The 18,956-nt window shown below is 40.3% G+C and overlaps 1 protein-coding gene across 3 annotated transcripts in view; it reads right to left on the bottom strand.

The window, feature by feature from the left end:
- ankfn1a (ankyrin repeat and fibronectin type III domain containing 1a) overlaps positions 1–18,956 on the bottom strand; it is a 234,714-nt gene that overhangs the window by 6,044 nt on the left and 209,714 nt on the right. For all 3 annotated transcript variants that reach the window (XM_045723336.2, XM_014212988.3, XM_045723338.2), the window contains 2 exons: positions 1,443–1,665; positions 895–1,087 (listed from right to left, as the gene is read on the bottom strand). In XM_045723336.2, coding sequence (XP_045579292.1) covers positions 895–1,087; positions 1,443–1,665 — 416 coding nt within the window. The remainder of the gene's footprint in view (positions 1–894; positions 1,088–1,442; positions 1,666–18,956) is intronic.

Raw genomic sequence — 18,956 nt, 5'->3', positions numbered from 1 at the left:
GAGCGCATTGGAGTTGGATTCTATTGAATTGACAGGCACGACTCAGGCAAGTACTCTACACACAGACCGGTGCACCATAGCCAATCAGAGCTGCAGTAGAATCTGTGCCATTCATTTTGAACTGGACTGTGTTTACAGCATGAGCGGTAGTGAGTAGATGGCTTGTTTTGAGATAGAAAGTGAGAGCTGCATGTAGCCACGTGTGCACATTTGTTCATATTCTTTGCTAGTTAGTGAGCTATTAGCCCAGTTATAGCAAATTTCTAGTCAACAATAGGGAAGTGGTTGTTTCCTACAAAATGTGAAAAGCGAGTCAGGTAAAGAGCTTTTTTTTATGTCTTAAAGGAGCAGTGTTGTATTTTAAGCTAAGTAGCCAATAGGCTGAGGGTAGCATAATTTGTCTGATTCTCTGTAATAAAGGTATGGGAATGATAATACATTTTATTTTGTAAAGTGGCTTCTTGCATCAAACAGTCAACACCTTGTCTGAAGGACAAGTGGATAAACAGGTTCATTTCAAGCCCTGCATGTTTTTTTTTAAAGTCTCATGGAATGTAGGTCTACATTGAACACCACACACTGGCTGCTACTGTAGGCTGAATGATAGAACAGCTATTTCCATATGAAAATGTTATGGGATTCCTTTTTCCGCCATTGTTTTTGATGGTAGGCCACTCTAGTAAGCCTACATTATGATCAAATAGCCACAGTAGTCTACTTGGCCACTGTTAAAACTGTAACATAAAGCGGGTATAGCCTCAGTGTTCACAGTAAATGCGCGCCGGAAGTTGCACAGAACTTTCACAAAGTTCATATTTACACTCAGCAGACCTGAAATTTGCTCAGTGCCAAAAACATTTTACAGGGAACGTTGGTTAGAGGTCGTTCTCGTACCTGAGCTCGTGTATCTGTAGTACGTCGGGAGCGCTGCCTCCCAGGGCGTGCACGGCCTGCTGGGATAGGTCCTGTGGGGGGGAGTAGAGCAGGTCCAGCTCGCGTGGGGACAAGGCTTCGCTGGAGTCGTAGTCACTGTCTGTCGGCAGGAACACCTCTGAACAACCGTCCTCATCTGACCCCAGCTGGGAGTCTGAGGGAGGAGACAGAAAGACAGACGGATAAGAAACACACATACAGTCCATGTACAAAATAGCGTTGCACACAGACACAGTACAAACTATGATTATAGAGTGGGGATATGTGTTTAGCTTATGATAAAAGCCATTCCTGACTTAATTCCAGTGTATTGAGAGTGAGGAGGTGGGCAAATGTCTGTCAATGTGTATGTTTATGTCTGTGTATTTGTATGCACTGCATCTATAGGTGTGAAGTGGCACCAGCGCCAGAAGGGCTAACACCCCCATCCTCAAGAGGAGCATCGTCATCATCGGCTTCGATGGACAGCCAAGACAGTGTGTGTCTTTCTCTGTGTGCATTCTCCTCACCACTAACATCCTTCCTGCGTCGTAGCTCAGGTGATGGTGATGGTGTGGGTAGGTAGTCCATGGTAGAGGATGCTGAGTCACTCTTCTGTGCTCCCTGGTCTGACTCAGGCTCGCTGGCATTGACCAGGCTGGTGATGGGCACACCGCCACGGGGCTGCTTGTAGCGGGCACACTGCAGGGCATCAGTGATCCAACGCAGCTCCCGCCACATCTCATCCAGCTGCTGCAATAGAGAACAAAATGCACTCATTATAACAGCGTTATAAAGCATCATAGTTACAGTTGATTATATAAAGCATCATAGTTGTAGTTGATTATAGTTACAAAGCATCATAGTTATAGTTAGTTATAGTTGATTATAACAGTTATAAATCCTAGTTATAGTTAGTTGATTATAACAGTTATAAAACATCATAGTTACAGTTGATTATAATAGTTCTAAAGAATCATAGTTATAGTGTAGTTCATTATAACAGTTCTAAAGCATCATAGTTATAGTTAGTTATAGTTGATTATAACAGTTATAAATCCTAGTTATAGATAGTTATAGTTGATTATAACAGTTATAAATCCTAGTTATAGATAGTTATAGTTGATTATAACAGTTATAAATCCTAGTTATAGATAGTTATAGTTGATTATAACAGTTATAAATCCTAGTTATAGATAGTTATAGTTGATTATAACAGTTATAAATCCTAGTTATAGATAGTTATAGTTGATTATAACAGTTATAAATCCTAGTTATAGTTAGTTGATTATAACAGTTATAAAACATCATAGTTACAGTTGATTATAATAGTTCTAAAGCATCATAGTTATAGTTAGTTCATTATAACAGTTCTAAAGCATCATAGTTATAGTTAGATCATTATAACAGTTCTATAGCATCATAGTTATAGTTAGTTATAGTTCATTATAACAGTTCTATAGCATCATAGTTATAGTTAGTTATAGTTCATTATAACAGTTCTATAGCATCATAGTTATAGTTAGTTATAGTTCATTATAACAGTTATAAAGCATCATAGTTATAGATAGTTCATTATAACAGTTCTATAGCATCATAGTTATAGTTAGTTCATTATAACAGTTCTATAGCATCATAGTTATAGTTAGTTCATTATAACAGTTCTATAGCATCATAGTTATAGTTAGTTCATTATAACAGTTCTATAGCATCATAGTTATAGTTAGTTCATTATAACAGTTCTAAAGCATCATAGTTATAGTTAGTTATAGTTGATTATAATAGTTCTATAGCATCATAGTTATAGTTAGTTCATTATAACAGTTCTATAGCATCATAGTTATAGTTAGTTCATTATAACAGTTCTATAGCATCATAGTTATAGTTAGTTCATTATAACAGTTCTATAGCATCATAGTTATAGTTAGTTCATTATAACAGTTCTAAAGCATCATAGTTATAGTTAGTTATAGTTCATTATAACAGTTCTAAAGCATCATAGTTATAGTTAGTTATAGTTCATTATAACAGTTATAAAGCATCATAGTTATAGATAGTTCATTATAACAGTTCTATAGCATCATAGTTATAGTTAGTTCATTATAACAGTTCTATAGCATCATAGTTATAGATAGTTCATTATAACAGTTCTAAAGCATCATAGTTATAGTTAGTTCATTATAACAGTTCTATAGCATCATAGTTATAGATAGTTATAGTTCATTATAACAGTTCTATAGCATCATAGTTATAGTTAGTTATAGTTCATTATAACAGTTCTATAGCATCATAGTTATAGTTAGTTATAGTTCATTATAACAGTTCTATAGCATCATAGTTATAGTTAGTTATAGTTCATTATAACAGTTCTAAAGCATCATAGTTATAGATAGTTCATTATAACAGTTCTAAAGCATCATAGTTATAGTTAGTTCATTATAACAGTTCTATAGCATCATAGTTATAGTTAGTTCATTATAACAGTTCTATAGCATCATAGTTATAGTTAGTTCATTATAACAGTTCTATAGCATCATAGTTATAGTTAGTTCATTATAACAGTTCTAAAGCATCATAGTTATAGTTAGTTATAGTTCATTATAACAGTTCTAAAGCATCATAGTTATAGTTAGTTCATTATAACAGTTCTAAAGCATCATAGTTATAGTTAGTTCATTATAACAGTTCTATAGCATCATAGTTATAGTTAGTTATAGTTCATTATAACAGTTCTATAGCATCATAGTTATAGATAGTTCATTATAACAGTTCTATAGCATCATAGTTATAGTTAGTTATAGTTCATTATAACAGTTCTATAGCATCATAGTTATAGTTAGTTCATTATAACAGTTCTATAGCATCATAGTTATAGTTAGTTATAGTTCATTATAACAGTTCTAAAGCATCATAGTTATAGTTAGTTCATTATAACAGTTCTATAGCATCATAGTTATAGTTAGTTATAGTTCATTATAACAGTTCTATAGCATCATAGTTATAGATAGTTCATTATAACAGTTCTAAAGCATCATAGTTATAGTTAGTTCATTATAACAGTTCTAAAGCATCATAGTTATAGTTAGTTATAGTTCATTATAACAGTTCTATAGCATCATAGTTATAGATAGTTCATTATAACAGTTCTATAGCATCATAGTTATAGTTAGTTCATTATAACAGTTCTATAGCATCATAGTTATAGATAGTTCATTATAACAGTTCTAAAGCATCATAGTTATAGTTAGTTCATTATAACAGTTCTATAGCATCATAGTTATAGATAGTTATAGTTCATTATAACAGTTCTAAAGCATCATAGTTATAGTTGATTATATAAAGCCTCATAGTCGTAGTTAATTATAGTTGATTATAATAGTTATAAACTATCATATTTAGTTAGTTATAGTTGATTATAATAGTTCTAAAGCATCATAGTTATAGTTAGTTCATTATAACAGTTCTATAGCATCATAGTTATAGTTAGTTATAGTTCATTATAACAGTTATAAAGAATCATAGTTATAGTTAGTTCATTATAACAGTTCTATAGCATCATAGTTATAGATAGTTCATTATAACAGTTCTAAAGCATCATAGTTATAGTTAGTTCATTATAACAGTTCTAAAGCATCATAGTTATAGTTAGTTATAGTTGATTATAATAGTTCTAAAGCATCATAGTTATAGTTAGTTCATTATAACAGTTCTATAGCATCATAGTTATAGTTAGTTATAGTTCATTATAACAGTTCTAAAGCATCATAGTTATAGTTAGTTCATTATAACAGTTCTATAGCATCATAGTTATAGTTAGTTATAGTTCATTATAACAGTTCTAAAGCATCATAGTTATAGTTAGTTCATTATAACAGTTCTATAGCATCATAGTTATAGATAGTTCATTATAACAGTTCTAAAGCATCATAGTTATAGTTAGTTCATTATAACAGTTCTATAGCATCATAGTTATAGTTAGTTATAGTTCATTATAACAGTTATAAAGAATCATAGTTATAGTTAGTTCATTATAACAGTTCTATAGCATCATAGTTATAGTTAGTTATAGTTCATTATAACAGTTCTATAGCATCATAGTTATAGATAGTTCATTATAACAGTTCTATAGCATCATAGTTATAGTTAGTTATAGTTCATTATAACAGTTATAAAGCATCATAGTTATAGTTAGTTCATTATAACAGTTCTATAGCATCATAGTTATAGTTAGTTATAGTTCATTATAACAGTTATAAAGAATCATAGTTATAGTTGATTATATAAAGCCTCATAGTCGTAGTTAATTATAGTTGATTATAATAGTTATAAACTATCATATTTAGTTAGTTATAGTTGATTATAACAGTTATAAATCCTAGTTATAGATAGTTATAGTTGATTATAACAGTTATAAATCCTAGTTATAGATAGTTATAGTTGATTATAACAGTTATAAATCCTAGTTATAGATAGTTATAGTTGATTATAACAGTTATAAATCCTAGTTATAGATAGTTATAGTTGATTATAACAGTTATAAATCCTAGTTATAGATAGTTATAGTTGATTATAACAGTTATAAATCCTAGTTATAGATAGTTATAGTTGATTATAACAGTTAGAAATCCTAGTTATAGATAGTTATAGTTGATTATAACAGTTAGAAATCCTAGTTATAGATAGTTATAGTTGATTATAACAGTTATAAAACATCTCATCCAGTTGCTGAAATGGAGAACAAAAGTCAGGTCCAGGTCAAGACATCCAGGAGAAAGTGGCACTAGTAGCCCCCTGGATACTAACGCTGAGAGGTACGTAGTACAGCAGCTTGAGGTTAGTTGCAGGTTTCTATTTCTATTTCACTCTGATAGGGACAAAACCATTCACACATTAAGCCTACAGCTTCAGGGAATACATTATTACCATGCAGATGAACATTTCTGTGTAGGTGTGTGTGTCTGTTTATAGGTGTATAGGTGAATGTGTGTTTGCGCAAGTGTGTGTACTGTTGTATATTCCCACACAGTTGAAAGGGTTTGTAGCGAATAGAACTATGCATAATGCATCCGATTCCTGCATTAAATTGGCACCTGATCATATCACAGCAGTCTTGAGAAGAAGCAGTAGAGAATGTATAGAATGTCCCATATGGCACCCTATTCACTACACAGTGCTATGGGCTCTGGTCAAAAGTAGTGCACTATATAGGGAATAGGGTGTAATTTGGGATGAATGTATAGAATAGAAAGCACATTGTGACCATAACAATGACTGGCTGCACACCAAAGCCCTTCTCCTGCCAGTCTCCCCATGCATGCAGTCTCCAATGTGGTTCCAATCTTATCAGGGGCCCTAGGCCACCGTAACCAAACGTCATTCCTGCTTTCACTCCTCTTATTCCCCCTCTCATTCTTTCCATCACTCCAAACCTCCCCTGGGAGTCAGGGTGTGTGTGTGTGTGTGTGAGAGAGAGAGAGAGTGAGAGAGAGGGAGAGAGAGTGAGAGAGAGAGCATTGTTCTGTGTTTCCGTGTGTGTAGAGAATGAAGCATGACAAATGTCAAGCAGCAATTAGGCGTCTGTCTGAGAGACAGTATGAGAGCACTTAGTGACACCACGAGATGACACACACATATATATAAAAGAGACTGACACCAGGGGATGACACACACACACACACACACACACACACACACACACACACACACACACACACACACACACACACACACACACACACACACACACACACATATATATATAAAAGAGACTGACACCAGGGGATGACACACACACACACACACACACACACACACACACACACACACACACACACACACACACATATAAAAGAGACAGACACCAGGGGATGACTCGGCTGGAAAGAATGCCGTGGATCAGATGGCAGAGAGAGAGAGGGGGGACAGAGAGAGAGAGGGGGAGACAGAGAGAGGGGGAGACAGAGAGAGAGGGGGGACAGAGCGAGAGAGAGGGGGGACAGAGAGAGAGAGGGGGAGACAGAGAGAGAGGGGACAGAGAGAGAGAGGGGGGGAGACAGAGAGAGAGGGGGGACAGAGAGAGAGAGAGGGGGAGACAGAGAGAGGGGGGGACAGAGAGAGAGAGAGGGGGAGACAGAGAGAGAGGGGGGACAGAGCGAGAGAGAGGGGGGACAGAGAGAGAGAGGGGGAGACAGAGAGAGAGGGGACAGAGAGAGAGAGGGGGGGAGACAGAGAGAGAGGGGGGACAGAGAGAGAGAGAGGGGGAGACAGAGAGAGAGGGGGGACAGAGAGAGAGAGAGGGGGAGACAGAGAGAGAGGGGGGACAGAGAGAGAGAGAGGGGGAGACAGAGAGAGAGGGGGGACAGAGAGAGAGAGAGGGGGAGACAGAGAGAGAGGGGGGACAGAGAGAGAGAGGGGGGACAGAGAGAGAGAGGGGGGACAGAGAGAGAGAGGGGGGACAGAGAGAGAGAGAGGGGGAGACAGAGAGAGAGAGAGGGGGAGACAGAGAGAGAGGGGGGACAGAGAGAGAGAGGGGGGACAGAGAGAGAGAGGGGGGACAGAGAGAGAGAGGGGGGACAGAGAGAGAGAGGGGGGACAGAGAGAGAGAGGGGGGACAGAGAGAGAGAGGACGGGGGAGGGGGAGCAGAGAGAGAGAGGGGACAAAGAGAGAGAGGGGGGACAGAGAGAGAGAGGGGGGGAGACAGAGAGAGAGGGGGGACAGAGAGAGAGAGAGGGGGAGACAGAGAGAGAGGGGGGACAGAGAGAGAGAGAGGGGGAGACAGAGAGAGAGGGGGGACAGAGAGAGAGAGGGGGGACAGAGAGAGAGAGGGGGGACAGAGAGAGAGAGAGGGGGAGACAGAGAGAGAGGGGGAGACAGAGAGAGAGAGGGGGGACAGAGAGAGAGAGGGGGGACAGAGAGAGAGAGGGGGGCCAGAGAGAGAGAGGGGGGACAGAGAGAGGGGGGACAGAGAGAGAGGAGGGACAGAGAGAGAGAGGGGGGACAGAGAGAGAGAAGGGACAGAGAGAGAGGGGGACAGAGAGAGAGAGGGGGGACAGAGAGAGAGAGGGGGGACAGAGAGAGAGAGGGGGGGCAGAGAGAGAGAGGGGGGACAGAGAGAGAGAGGGGGGACAGAGAGAGAGAGGGGGAGACAGAGAGAGAGGGGGGGACAGAGAGAGAGGGGACAGAGAGAGAGGGGACAGAGAGAGAGGGGGGACAGAGAGAGAGAGGGGGGACAGAGAGAGAGAGGGGGGGCAGAGAGAGAGAGGGGGACAGAGAGAGAGAGGGGGGACAGAGAGAGAGAGAGGGGACAAAGAGAGAGAGGGGGGACAGAGAGAGAGAGGGGACAGAGAGAGAGAGGGGGACAGAGAGAGAGAGGGGGACAGAGAGAGAGAGGGGGACAGAGAGAGAGAGGGACAGAGAGAGAGGGGGGACAGAGAGAGAGGGGGGGACAGAGAGAGAGAGGGGGGACAGAGAGAGGGGGGACAGAGAGAGAGGGGGACAGAGAGAGAGAGGGGGACAGAGAGAGAAGGGGGGACAGAGAGAGAAAGAGAGGGGACAGAGAGAGAGAAGGGACAGAGAGAGAGAGGGGGGCAGAGAGAGAGAGGGGGGACAGAGAGGGGGGACAGAGAGAGAAAGAGAGGGGACAGAGAGAGAGAGGGGACAGAGAGAGAGAGGGGGGACAGAGAGAGAGAGGGGGGACAGAGAGAGAGAGGGGGGACAGAATGAGAGGGGGGACAGAGAGAGAGGGGGGACAGAGAGAGAGAGGGGGACAGAGAGAGAGGGACAGAGAGAGAGAGGGACAGAGAGAGAGGGGGGACAGAGAGAGAGGGGGGACAGAGAGAGAGGGGGGACAGAGAGAGAGAGGGGGACAGAGAGAGAGAGGGACAGAGAGAGAGAGGGACAGAGAGAGAGAGGGACAGAGAGAGAGAAAACTGGGAATAATAGAGGATATTCCTCTCTTTCTCCCTATAACCGAATTCCATCACTCTTTTACAAGCAAGGCAAGAATATTACTGTATATCTCAAATACAGGATATGAAATATGAGGGTCTTATACTGTATGAGAGGTGGGCTATATTTCAGATAAGAGGGTCTTACAGGTACATGTTTTACATAATATTTGAGAGGTATATTTATATATAAGAGTATACTGTATATCCGAGAGGTAAACAGTTCTGAATGGTCTGTAAATGGGTATGATAATAATGCATGCTAATCCAGCCATACACTTCTCTGAAAACCAAGCAGAAGACACTGGATGCATGTCAACTGCCATTTCACTTTTCTAAGCACCCTGACGAAGGCTTTCATTCTAAAATGTTTGGGCTTTTAATCATTAAAAAGCTTTTTACTGAACTTCCATTGTCCTCCTTTCAAGGTATTTCCCTTCATTCCACTTACTTAAATAGTTGATTGCCAATGATTTCTGTAGATTGAGGAAATTCAATCTCAACAGATTGCAACTAGCCCTAATCAGGAGAGGAAACCCACTATAGCTTCCAGAAAGGTAGCATCCCCCAGACTCCCAGCATTCATCAGCACAGCAGTAGCATCTCTCTTGAGCACTCGACAGCTGACCCAAGTGTCATCCAAGACCTGTGTGTGTGGGTGTGGGTGTGAGAGGGAGAGAGTGTAAGACTATTCTGTGTGTGTGTGCTCTTGATGCAGCATTATTTCCCGACAGCAAGGGCTTGCAAGACGCCTGCAGGGAGCCAGAAGTCATCTCAGAAACGAGAGTCTTACTGAAGGTGACTGGGACACACACACACACACACACACACACACACACACACACACACACACACACACACACACACACACACACACACACACACACACACACACACACACACACACACACGCGCACACGCACACACACACACACACACACACCCAGCCCCTCTCCAGGTAGGCTCCAGCCAGCCAGCAGAGAGAGCAGCGGTCCCAGTGAGTCCAAATGAAGGTGACAGGTAAGGAGCGCCAGACAAAAGGACTTCCTCCTGAAACAGGAAATTGCCCATTCTGACCAGACATCTTTAGATTCCATTAGCCCGCACTGGAGCTAAGGACTGGAGCCAGAGTGGGGCGGTATTCAGTGTGAGACGCAGATGAGAACCAGCAGGGGGATCGTATTGGAGACGTGGGACGGTTGGCTGGTTTACGGGCATATTTGTTCCTCTGCTATTCCTACTGAAGGGGAGAGGAGATATATAGTATTCAATATCGGCTTTAAGGTTATGGATATTTCCTATATAGTGCACTAGTTTTGACCAGGGCCCATATGGAATAGGGTGCCATTAGAAAAGCAACTGAGGAAACTGACTGCAGAGGAATGATTCTAGCTTCCCTTCACTTCAATCAATGAAGCTTACTTAGTCTGAATTCCAAATTGCACCCTATTCCCACAGATGGGAATACCAAATTCCCATCTGCATCCCAAATTGCACCCTATTCCCACCTATTCCCCCTATTCACACAGATGCCCCCCTCCACTCTCCTTTGATCCAGGGCAGGGGCCCCACTGCTGGGGTCTCTCCCCCACCTCCAGGCCCTGTCGTGGTGCCTGAGAGAGCCAGATGCAGCTGGGTCTGTGGTTCCTTTGGAGGATGACGCAAGCGCACACAGCAGGACAACGTCGGTTTATAGTATATCAATGTGTTGAACTACACAATAGGAACTGCACATATTGAGGTTAGAGGTTGGTCCCCTAATTCTCCTCTCAGGAGTTCAGATTACCAGAGGCTTCCTTCCAATGTTCAAAAGACGCAGGCCTTACTTAGTCCACTCACTCATTTAGTCAGTTGATGTGAGGGTGATGCCAAATCCAGTGATGAGTTGAATAAGATGCACTTCTACACAATACTAACAGGATGTCTACTGGACTAAACCAGTCTTCCACAACAATACCACAGTAAGGGAATTTCCCCACCCCGATCATGTAATGACAAGTCTAAACAAATTGTACAATGAGATGGCTTAAAGTCTGCACAGCCACACGCGCACACAGAAAACCCAGAAACGCTTTCACGTACCTATACACTCGCAAGTAACAATGCGCACACACATAGAAGTGCACGTACGTGCACACACGCACACACCCTGACAGGACCTCCCAGTATCTAGACAGACTGTGGTATGACAGGCCAGCACTAAGAGCTTTCAGACAGACGGGCCTCTTTTCACACGCTTTGCCCCCTCACATTAACACTTCAGTCTCTCTAATGCAGCCCACATTGCTGAGCTCACATACACACACACAAATGCACAAACACACACAACTATGAGATTTACATGCACCCATAGAGGCAGACTCACGCACATACACAGACTAAGAGACAGACATTGGCACTTCTATACAGAGACACATATTCAGACAACCCCACCCACACACACTCTCCCTCTCAGTCATTCATGATTGGTATTATTTTTTCCCCTGTCGCTCTCTCTCGCTCTCCCGAGTACTGTGTAATCTGTGGTTTGGGGGCCACATTTTTCCGTGCCTCTCTGAGCTCAGAACACACACACTCTCTCTCAGATCACACACACACTCTCAGATCACAGAAACACACTTGTGGTTTTGTGGTTGGTCTCCATTACCAGTAGAGACCATGGTGGTAAAAGCTGGATTAGTTCTTCACAGAGAAAAACACCAGATGGGTTTACTTTCATGCTTTCAACTTTCTGACATGAGAGAGAAGGCTGGGCAGTTATGGAGTTCTTTAACATTAGAAAAACAAGCTATTTAACAGCTAGTACTCCTAGCAGTTAGGCTTTATTACATCAATAAACTGACTCCAATGGGATTATTAGCGCAGTTGTTTCTGCTGTTTCTTCGATTTTTGGTGCGTGATAAATATATTTACTGAAAAATGGACATGACATAAACGATATGAAAAATAAGCTTTTAAACAATTTTCTTTTGATGAATGTGAAAAAAAGGACTCGTGTTTGTATTAGAAATAGATAAAAAAAAAATATTCAGTGTCCCCCCATTTTAAGGGACCAAATGTATTAGGACAAATTCCCTTGTGTGTGTACTAAAGAAGTAGAAAGTTAAGTATTTGGTCCCATATTCATAGTTCGCAATGACTAGATCAAGCTTGTGACTCTACACATTTGTTGGATGCATTTGCTGTTTGTTTTGATTGTGTTTCAGATTATTTTGTGCCCAATAGAAATTAATGGTAAATAACGTATTGTCATTTTGGAGTCACTTTTATTGTAAATAAGAATAGAATATGTTTCGAAACACTTCTACATTACTGTGGATGCTACCATGATTACGGATAATCCTGAATGAATTGTGAATAATGATGAGTGACAAAGTTAGAGGCATAAATATCATATCCACCAAAAAAATCCTAACCTCCCCTGTTATTGTAATGGTGAGAGGTTTGCATGTCTTGGCGGTATGACGTTTGTGCGTCTGTAAATTTCTCACTCATCATTATTCACATTTCACTATCCCTAATCATGGTAGCATCCACATTAATGTAGACGTGTTCAGAAACATTTTATATTTTTATTTAACATAAAAGTAATCTGAAACACAACCAAAACAAACAGCAAATGCATCCAACAAATGTGTAAAGTCACAAGGTTGATGTAGTCATTGTGTGCTAGGAATATGGGACCAAATACTCAACATTTTACGACTTGAATTTGTCCCGATACTATGTACAAAAAGTGCTATAATTTCTACCTAGTTCACCCGATATGGTGACAGTCTGTACTTTAACCTCATAGTATTTGTATAATGCTGGAGTACAGAGCCAAAACAACTGTCACTGTCCCAATACTTTTGGAGCTCACTGTATTTCACACCATACTGATTGAATAGACGCTCTCATAAAGTGACAGACTTGAAAGCAAAAGATGCATACAGTAAAGTGACTTTACTTTTTCAAGTTAGATATAGCCATCTGAAATATATTGTCACATTTAACTGTATATATTCCAGTAAACCGTCACACAGTTTACATATGGCACACTTAGGTCAATTATACCTGGAATACATATTAACATACACTGTAGGACTTTTCTGTAATTTTAACAGCAAAACACGGTATAATGCACCTTGTGTTTTACAGAATGAAGCTGTAGATTGCACTGCATTATGGGTAAAATTCTGAAAAGTTATTAACTGTAATTGGAAGCCTCTAGTTTATGTCTACTGTAGAGTCATATCTTCAGTTTTAGGCGCCAACCTCATGCTGTCGGGTGAGACACATGAAGCTCAGACTATTTTAGTAAAAAAGGAGAAGAAAGAAATCACCCAGATAATAATTGTTTTAATGATTAGGCTTCGTTGTACCGCAGCCTCTGGGTGCCATAGTGAATAAACTGAGCACAGATATGTGACCATTATGTTTGCTCCATTACTACAGAGAAACCGACTTGCTTCTAGCCCAAACAGTTCAAAAAGATATGACCCATATTACCAGCGCAACGTTCTTTCAGATTTTCTTACACTGTTAAAAATTGTTGTTTTTACAGTATTATACAATACAACTAACAGCAATGTACCCTAATAAGTATTTACAGTAAATTGTCATAAATCCCAATGCACTCTGGGTGATTTTAGGCGTAATTGGTAAATGATGTAGTAAATTCCAATGAAACCATGTTTTAACAGTACAGTCGTGGCCAAAAGTTTTGAGAATGACATAAATATTAATTTTCACAAAGTCTGCTGCCTCAGTTTGTATGATGGCAATTTGCATATACTCCGGAATGTTATGAAGAGTGATCAGATGAATTGCAATTAATTGCAAAGTCCCTCTTTGACATGCAAATGAACTGAATCCCCCAAAAACATTTCCCCTGCATTTCAGCCCTGCCACAAAAGGACCATCTGACATCATGTCAGTGATTCTCTCGTTAACACAGGTGTGAGTGTTGACGAGGACAAGGCTGGAGATCCTTGTCCTCGTCAATTGAGTTTGAATAACAGACTGGAAGCTTCAAAAGGAGGGTGCTGCTTGGAATCATTGTTCTTCCTCTGTCAACCATGGTTACCTGCAAGGAAACACGTGCCATCATCATTGCTTTGCACAAAAAAAGGCTTCACAGGCAAGGATATTGCTTCCAGTGAGATTGCACCTAAATCAACCATTTATCGGATCATCAAGAACTTCAAAGAGAGCAGTTCAATTGTTGTGTCGAAGGCTTCAGGGCGCCAAAGACAGTCCAGCAAGCGCCAGGACCATCTCCTAAAGTTGATTCAGCTGTGGGATCGGGGCACCACCAGTACAGAGCTTGCTCAGGAATGGCAGCAGGCAGGTGTGAGTGCATCTGCACGCACAGTGAGGCGAAGACTTTTGGAGGATGGCCTGGTGTCAAGAAGGGCAGCAAAAAAGCCACTTCTCTCCATGAAAAACATCAGGGACAGACTGATATTCTGCAAAAGGTATAGGGATTGGACTGCTGAGGACTGGGGTAAAGTCATTTTCTCTGGTTAATCCCCTTTCCGATTGTTTGGGGCATCCGGAAAACAAGCTTGTCTGGAGAAGACAAGGTGAGCGCTACCATCAGTCCTGTGTCATGCCAACAGTGAATCATCATGAGACCATTCATGTGTTGGGTTGCTTCTCAGCCAAGGGAGTGGGCTCACTCACAATTTTGCCTAAGAACACAGCCATGAATAAAGAATGGTACCAACACATCCTCCGAGAGCAACTTCTCCCAACCATCCAGGAACAGTTTGGTGACGAACAATGCCTTTTCCAGCATGATGTAGCACCTTGACATAATGCAAAAGTGATAACTAAGTGGCTTGGGGAACAAAACATCGATATTTTGGGTCCATGGCCAGGAAACTCCCCAGACCTTAATCCCATTGAGAACTTGTGGTCAATCCTCAAAAGGCGGGTGGACAAACAAAACCCCACAAATTCTGGCAAACTCCAAGCATTGATTATGCAAAAATGGGCTGCCATCAGTCAGGATGTGGCCCAGAAGTTAATTGACAGCATGCCAGGGCGGATTGCAGAGGTCTTGAAAAAGAAGGGCCAACACCGCAAATATTGACTCTTTGCATCAACTTCATGTAATTGCCAATAAAAGCCTTTGACACTTATGAAATGCTTGTAATTATACTTCAGTATTCCATAGTAACATCTGACAAAAATATCTAAAGACACTGAAGAAGCAAACTTTGTGGAAATTAATATTTGTGTCACTCTCAAAACCTTTGGCCACAACTGTACATTACTTCAAAGAAGTCTGTTATTTCAAATGGTACTGTAATTCCACCCCAAAGAATACAGTACTGTACCATATTTTTGGAGAGCCAAAAACCTTTTGACCACTAGTGGGCGCATGGTATTGTTGTTTCTGGCTCATTAGCATAGTTTGATGCATGCCTTGTAAGATGCTACATTTGTTTAACCCGTGATTGAGATTGCGGTACCAATTTAACTGATATGTGGTAGTAGTGCCACAACAATTAAATGTGTATAGGGGACAGATTGGAGTGGTAGCAGGGTTGGGTAAATTACTTTCTAAATGTAATTAGTTACCTGCCCAAAATTGTAATTAGTAACATCCCTTTTGGATTACCCAAACTCAGTAACTTAATCTGATTACTTCCAGTAACTTTTTGATTACTTTCCAATTAAAAGGCATTGGAAAAAGACAAAAATGATCCATCATACGCATTTGGTTAGTCATTATAGTGCTCGGTGGTTGTGGTCAGACTCACTCAGGTGGAACAAATTTAAACGTGCACCTTTTTTCAATGCTGAATTGAATGTTATTGAAAAAACAGAAAGGTGTCATTGTATTTTTTCCGCAAACATCCTTTCTGAATTTAAAAGTAATCCAAAAGTATCTGTAATCTGATTTTTGCTGGTAACATAACTGATTACAGTTAAAGTTTTTTTGTAACCACATTACATGTAACTGATTACATGTAATCAGTTACTCCCCAACCCTGAGTGGTACAGTAGCAAGCCGCAAACCTTTAATGGTTGAGTGTTTGCCATGTCTTTGGTCTGTTTTGCCCTGTAGTCACTGCAAGTTTGGAAGCCTTTGTTAAGGCCTCTATATATACAGTATATACATTTGTGACCAAATATATTGGCAGCCTTGCACCTTTCTTAAATAATTCCCTATTTCTTCTTAAATAAGTTGAAATGGAAAAACAAATTGTTCACCAAATCATGTTATTGCATTTTCAACATTGCCAAACAAATTTTATTTTTGTAAATTTAAGTTTACAATTTGAATTTAAAAAATGAAAAGTATTTATTTCCAAAACACTATATCCACACATTTTTCACATTTGTTTTTTTTCTCCATCAGAAATGATTGCTTATTCATGTGTGTGTAAAATATTACCGTTCTCAGATTTTTTATTAATTGATTTTAGATGTTTTTTTTTTGTTGTTAAAAAGCTATATATCCATAGTTTAGCTGGAATGGAATATGTGTATCCTTTATATTTGACTGTGATATGTGGTTGTCTCACTGAGCTATCTTAAGATGAATGCACTGACTGTAAGTCTCTCTGGATAAGAGCATCTGATAAATGACAAAAATGTCAAATGTAAAGGTTTTACATAAAGATCTCATATTACTGTATTCATTTATTATAATTTTTTTCTTCATAATGATGTTTTCTTCTTGAACCCTGGAACGGTTCAAGAAGAAATGTTGGACTGTTCTGGAGTGGCCAGCGAAGAGTCCAGATCTGAATAACATCCATAACCTATGACAAGAGCAGAAAACAGCAGTTGGTTGAGGACACCCCTCAAACATTGAAGAATTAGAGCAGTTTGCTGCTGAAGAGTGGGACAAATTGCAAGTACAAAAGGTGAAGCAAGCTCATTGATGGCTACAAAAAGAATTTGTTGGCAGTTATCTTGGCCAAAGGCTGTGCAACCAAGTACAAGCTCCTGGGTGCAAATAATTTTGTCCATTCCATTTGTCTTTATCTTCTGAAAGAAAATGTGTAAACTTAAGTTTACTAAGATAAAATTGGTTCTGCAATGTTGAAAAATCTAAAAGTTTCAATTTATTTAAAGTGCAAGGGTACCAAAATATTTGGCTGCAACTGTATATATACACTACCGGTCAAAAGTCTTAGAACACCTACTCATTCAAGGGTTTTTCTTTATTTTACTATTTTCTACATTGTAGAATAATTGCCTTAATGACAGATTTGCACACTCTTGGCATTCTCTCAACCAGCTTAACCTGGAATGCTTTTCCAACCGTCTTGAATGAGTTCCCACATATGCTGAGCACTTGTTGGTTACTTTTCCTTCACTCTAAGGTCCGACTCATCCCAAACCATCTCAATTTGGTTGAGGTCGGGGGATTGTGGAGGCCAGGTCATCGGATGCAGAACTCCATCACTCTCCTTCTTGGTCAAATAGCCCTTACACAGCCTGGAGGTGTGTTGGGTCATTGTCCTGTTGAAAAACAAATGATAGTCCCACTAAGCCCAAACCAGATGGGATGGCATATCGCTGCAGAATGCTGTGGTAGCCATGCTGGTTGAGTGTGCCTTGAATTCTAAATAAATCACTGACAGTGTCACCAGCAAAGCACCCCCACACCATAACACCTCCTTCTCCATGCTTCACAGTGGGGAATACCGTTGCAGAGATCATCCGTTCACCTACTCTGCGTCTCACAAAGACACAGCGGTTGGAACCAAAAATCTCAAATTTGGACTCCACTGGTCTAATGTCCATTGCTCGTGTTTCTTGGCCCAAGCAAGTCACTTCTTCTTATTGGTGTCCTTGGCCTGATTCACACAATCTCCTCTGAACAGTTAATGTTGAGATGTGTCTGTTACTTGAACTCCGTGAAGCATTTATTTGGTCAGCAATTTCTGAGGCTGGTAACTCCTCTGCAGCAGAGGTAACTCTGGGTCTTCCATTCCTGTGGCGGTCCTCATGAGAACCAGTTTCATCATAGCGCTTGATGTTTTTTGCGACTGCAATTGAAGAAACTTTAAAAGTTCTTGAAATTTTCCAGATTGACTGATTTTCATGTCTTAAAGTAATGATGGACTGTCGTTTCTCTTTGCTTATTTGAGCTGTTCTTGCCATTATATGGACTTGGTCTTTTACCAAATAGGGCTATCTTCTGTATAACCCCCCTACCTTATCACAACAACTGATTGGCTCAAACGCATTAAGAAGGAAAGTCATTCCACAAATTCACTTTTAACAAGGCACACCTGTTAATTGAAATGCATTCCAGGTGACTACCTCATGAAGCTGGTTGACAGAAAGGCAAGAGTGTGCACATTTTTGTTTCATCAGACCAGAGGATATTTCTCCAAAAAGTACGATCTTTGTCCCCATGTGCAGTTGCAAACCGTAGTCTGGCTTTTTTATGGCGGTTTTGGAGCAGAGGCTTCTTCCTTGCTGAGCGGCCTTTCAGGTTATGTCGATATAGGACTCTTTTAACTGTAGATATAGATACTTTTGTACCTGTTTCCTCCACCATCTTCACAAGGTCCTTTGCTGTTGTTCTGGGATTGATTTGCACTTTTCGCACCAAAGTACGTACATCTCTAGGAGACAGAATGCATCTCCTTCCTGAGCGGTATGACGGCTGTGTGGTCCCATGGTGTTTATACTTGCGTACTATTGTTTGTACAGATGAACGTGGTACCTTCAGGCATTTGGAAATTGCTCCCATGGATGAACCAGACTTGTGGAGGTCTCCAACTTTTTTTCTGACGTCTTGGATGATTTCTTTTGATTTTCCCATGATGTCAAGCAAAGAGGCACTGAGTTTGAAGGTAGGCTTTGAAATACATCCACAGGTACACCTCCAATTGACTCAAATGATGTCAATTAGCCTATCAGAAGCTTCTAAAGCCATGACATCATTTTCTGGAATTTTCCAAGCCTTTTAAAGGCACAGTCAACTTAGTGTATGTAAACTTCTGACCCACGAGAATTGTGGTACAGTGAATTATAAGTGAAATAATCTGTCTGTAAACAATGTCATGCACAAAGTAGATGTCCTAAACAATTTGCCAAAATTATAGTTTGTTAACAAGACATTTGTGGAGTGGTTGAAA

Source organism: Salmo salar, chromosome 01 (genome assembly GCF_965601325.2).
Source record: "Salmo salar chromosome 01, fSalSal1, whole genome shotgun sequence".
In the NCBI taxonomy this organism is placed as follows: domain Eukaryota; kingdom Metazoa; phylum Chordata; class Actinopteri; order Salmoniformes; family Salmonidae; genus Salmo; species Salmo salar.
The sequence above is the reverse complement of the archived record's forward strand: the minus strand, read 5'-3'. Positions and strand labels throughout refer to the sequence as shown.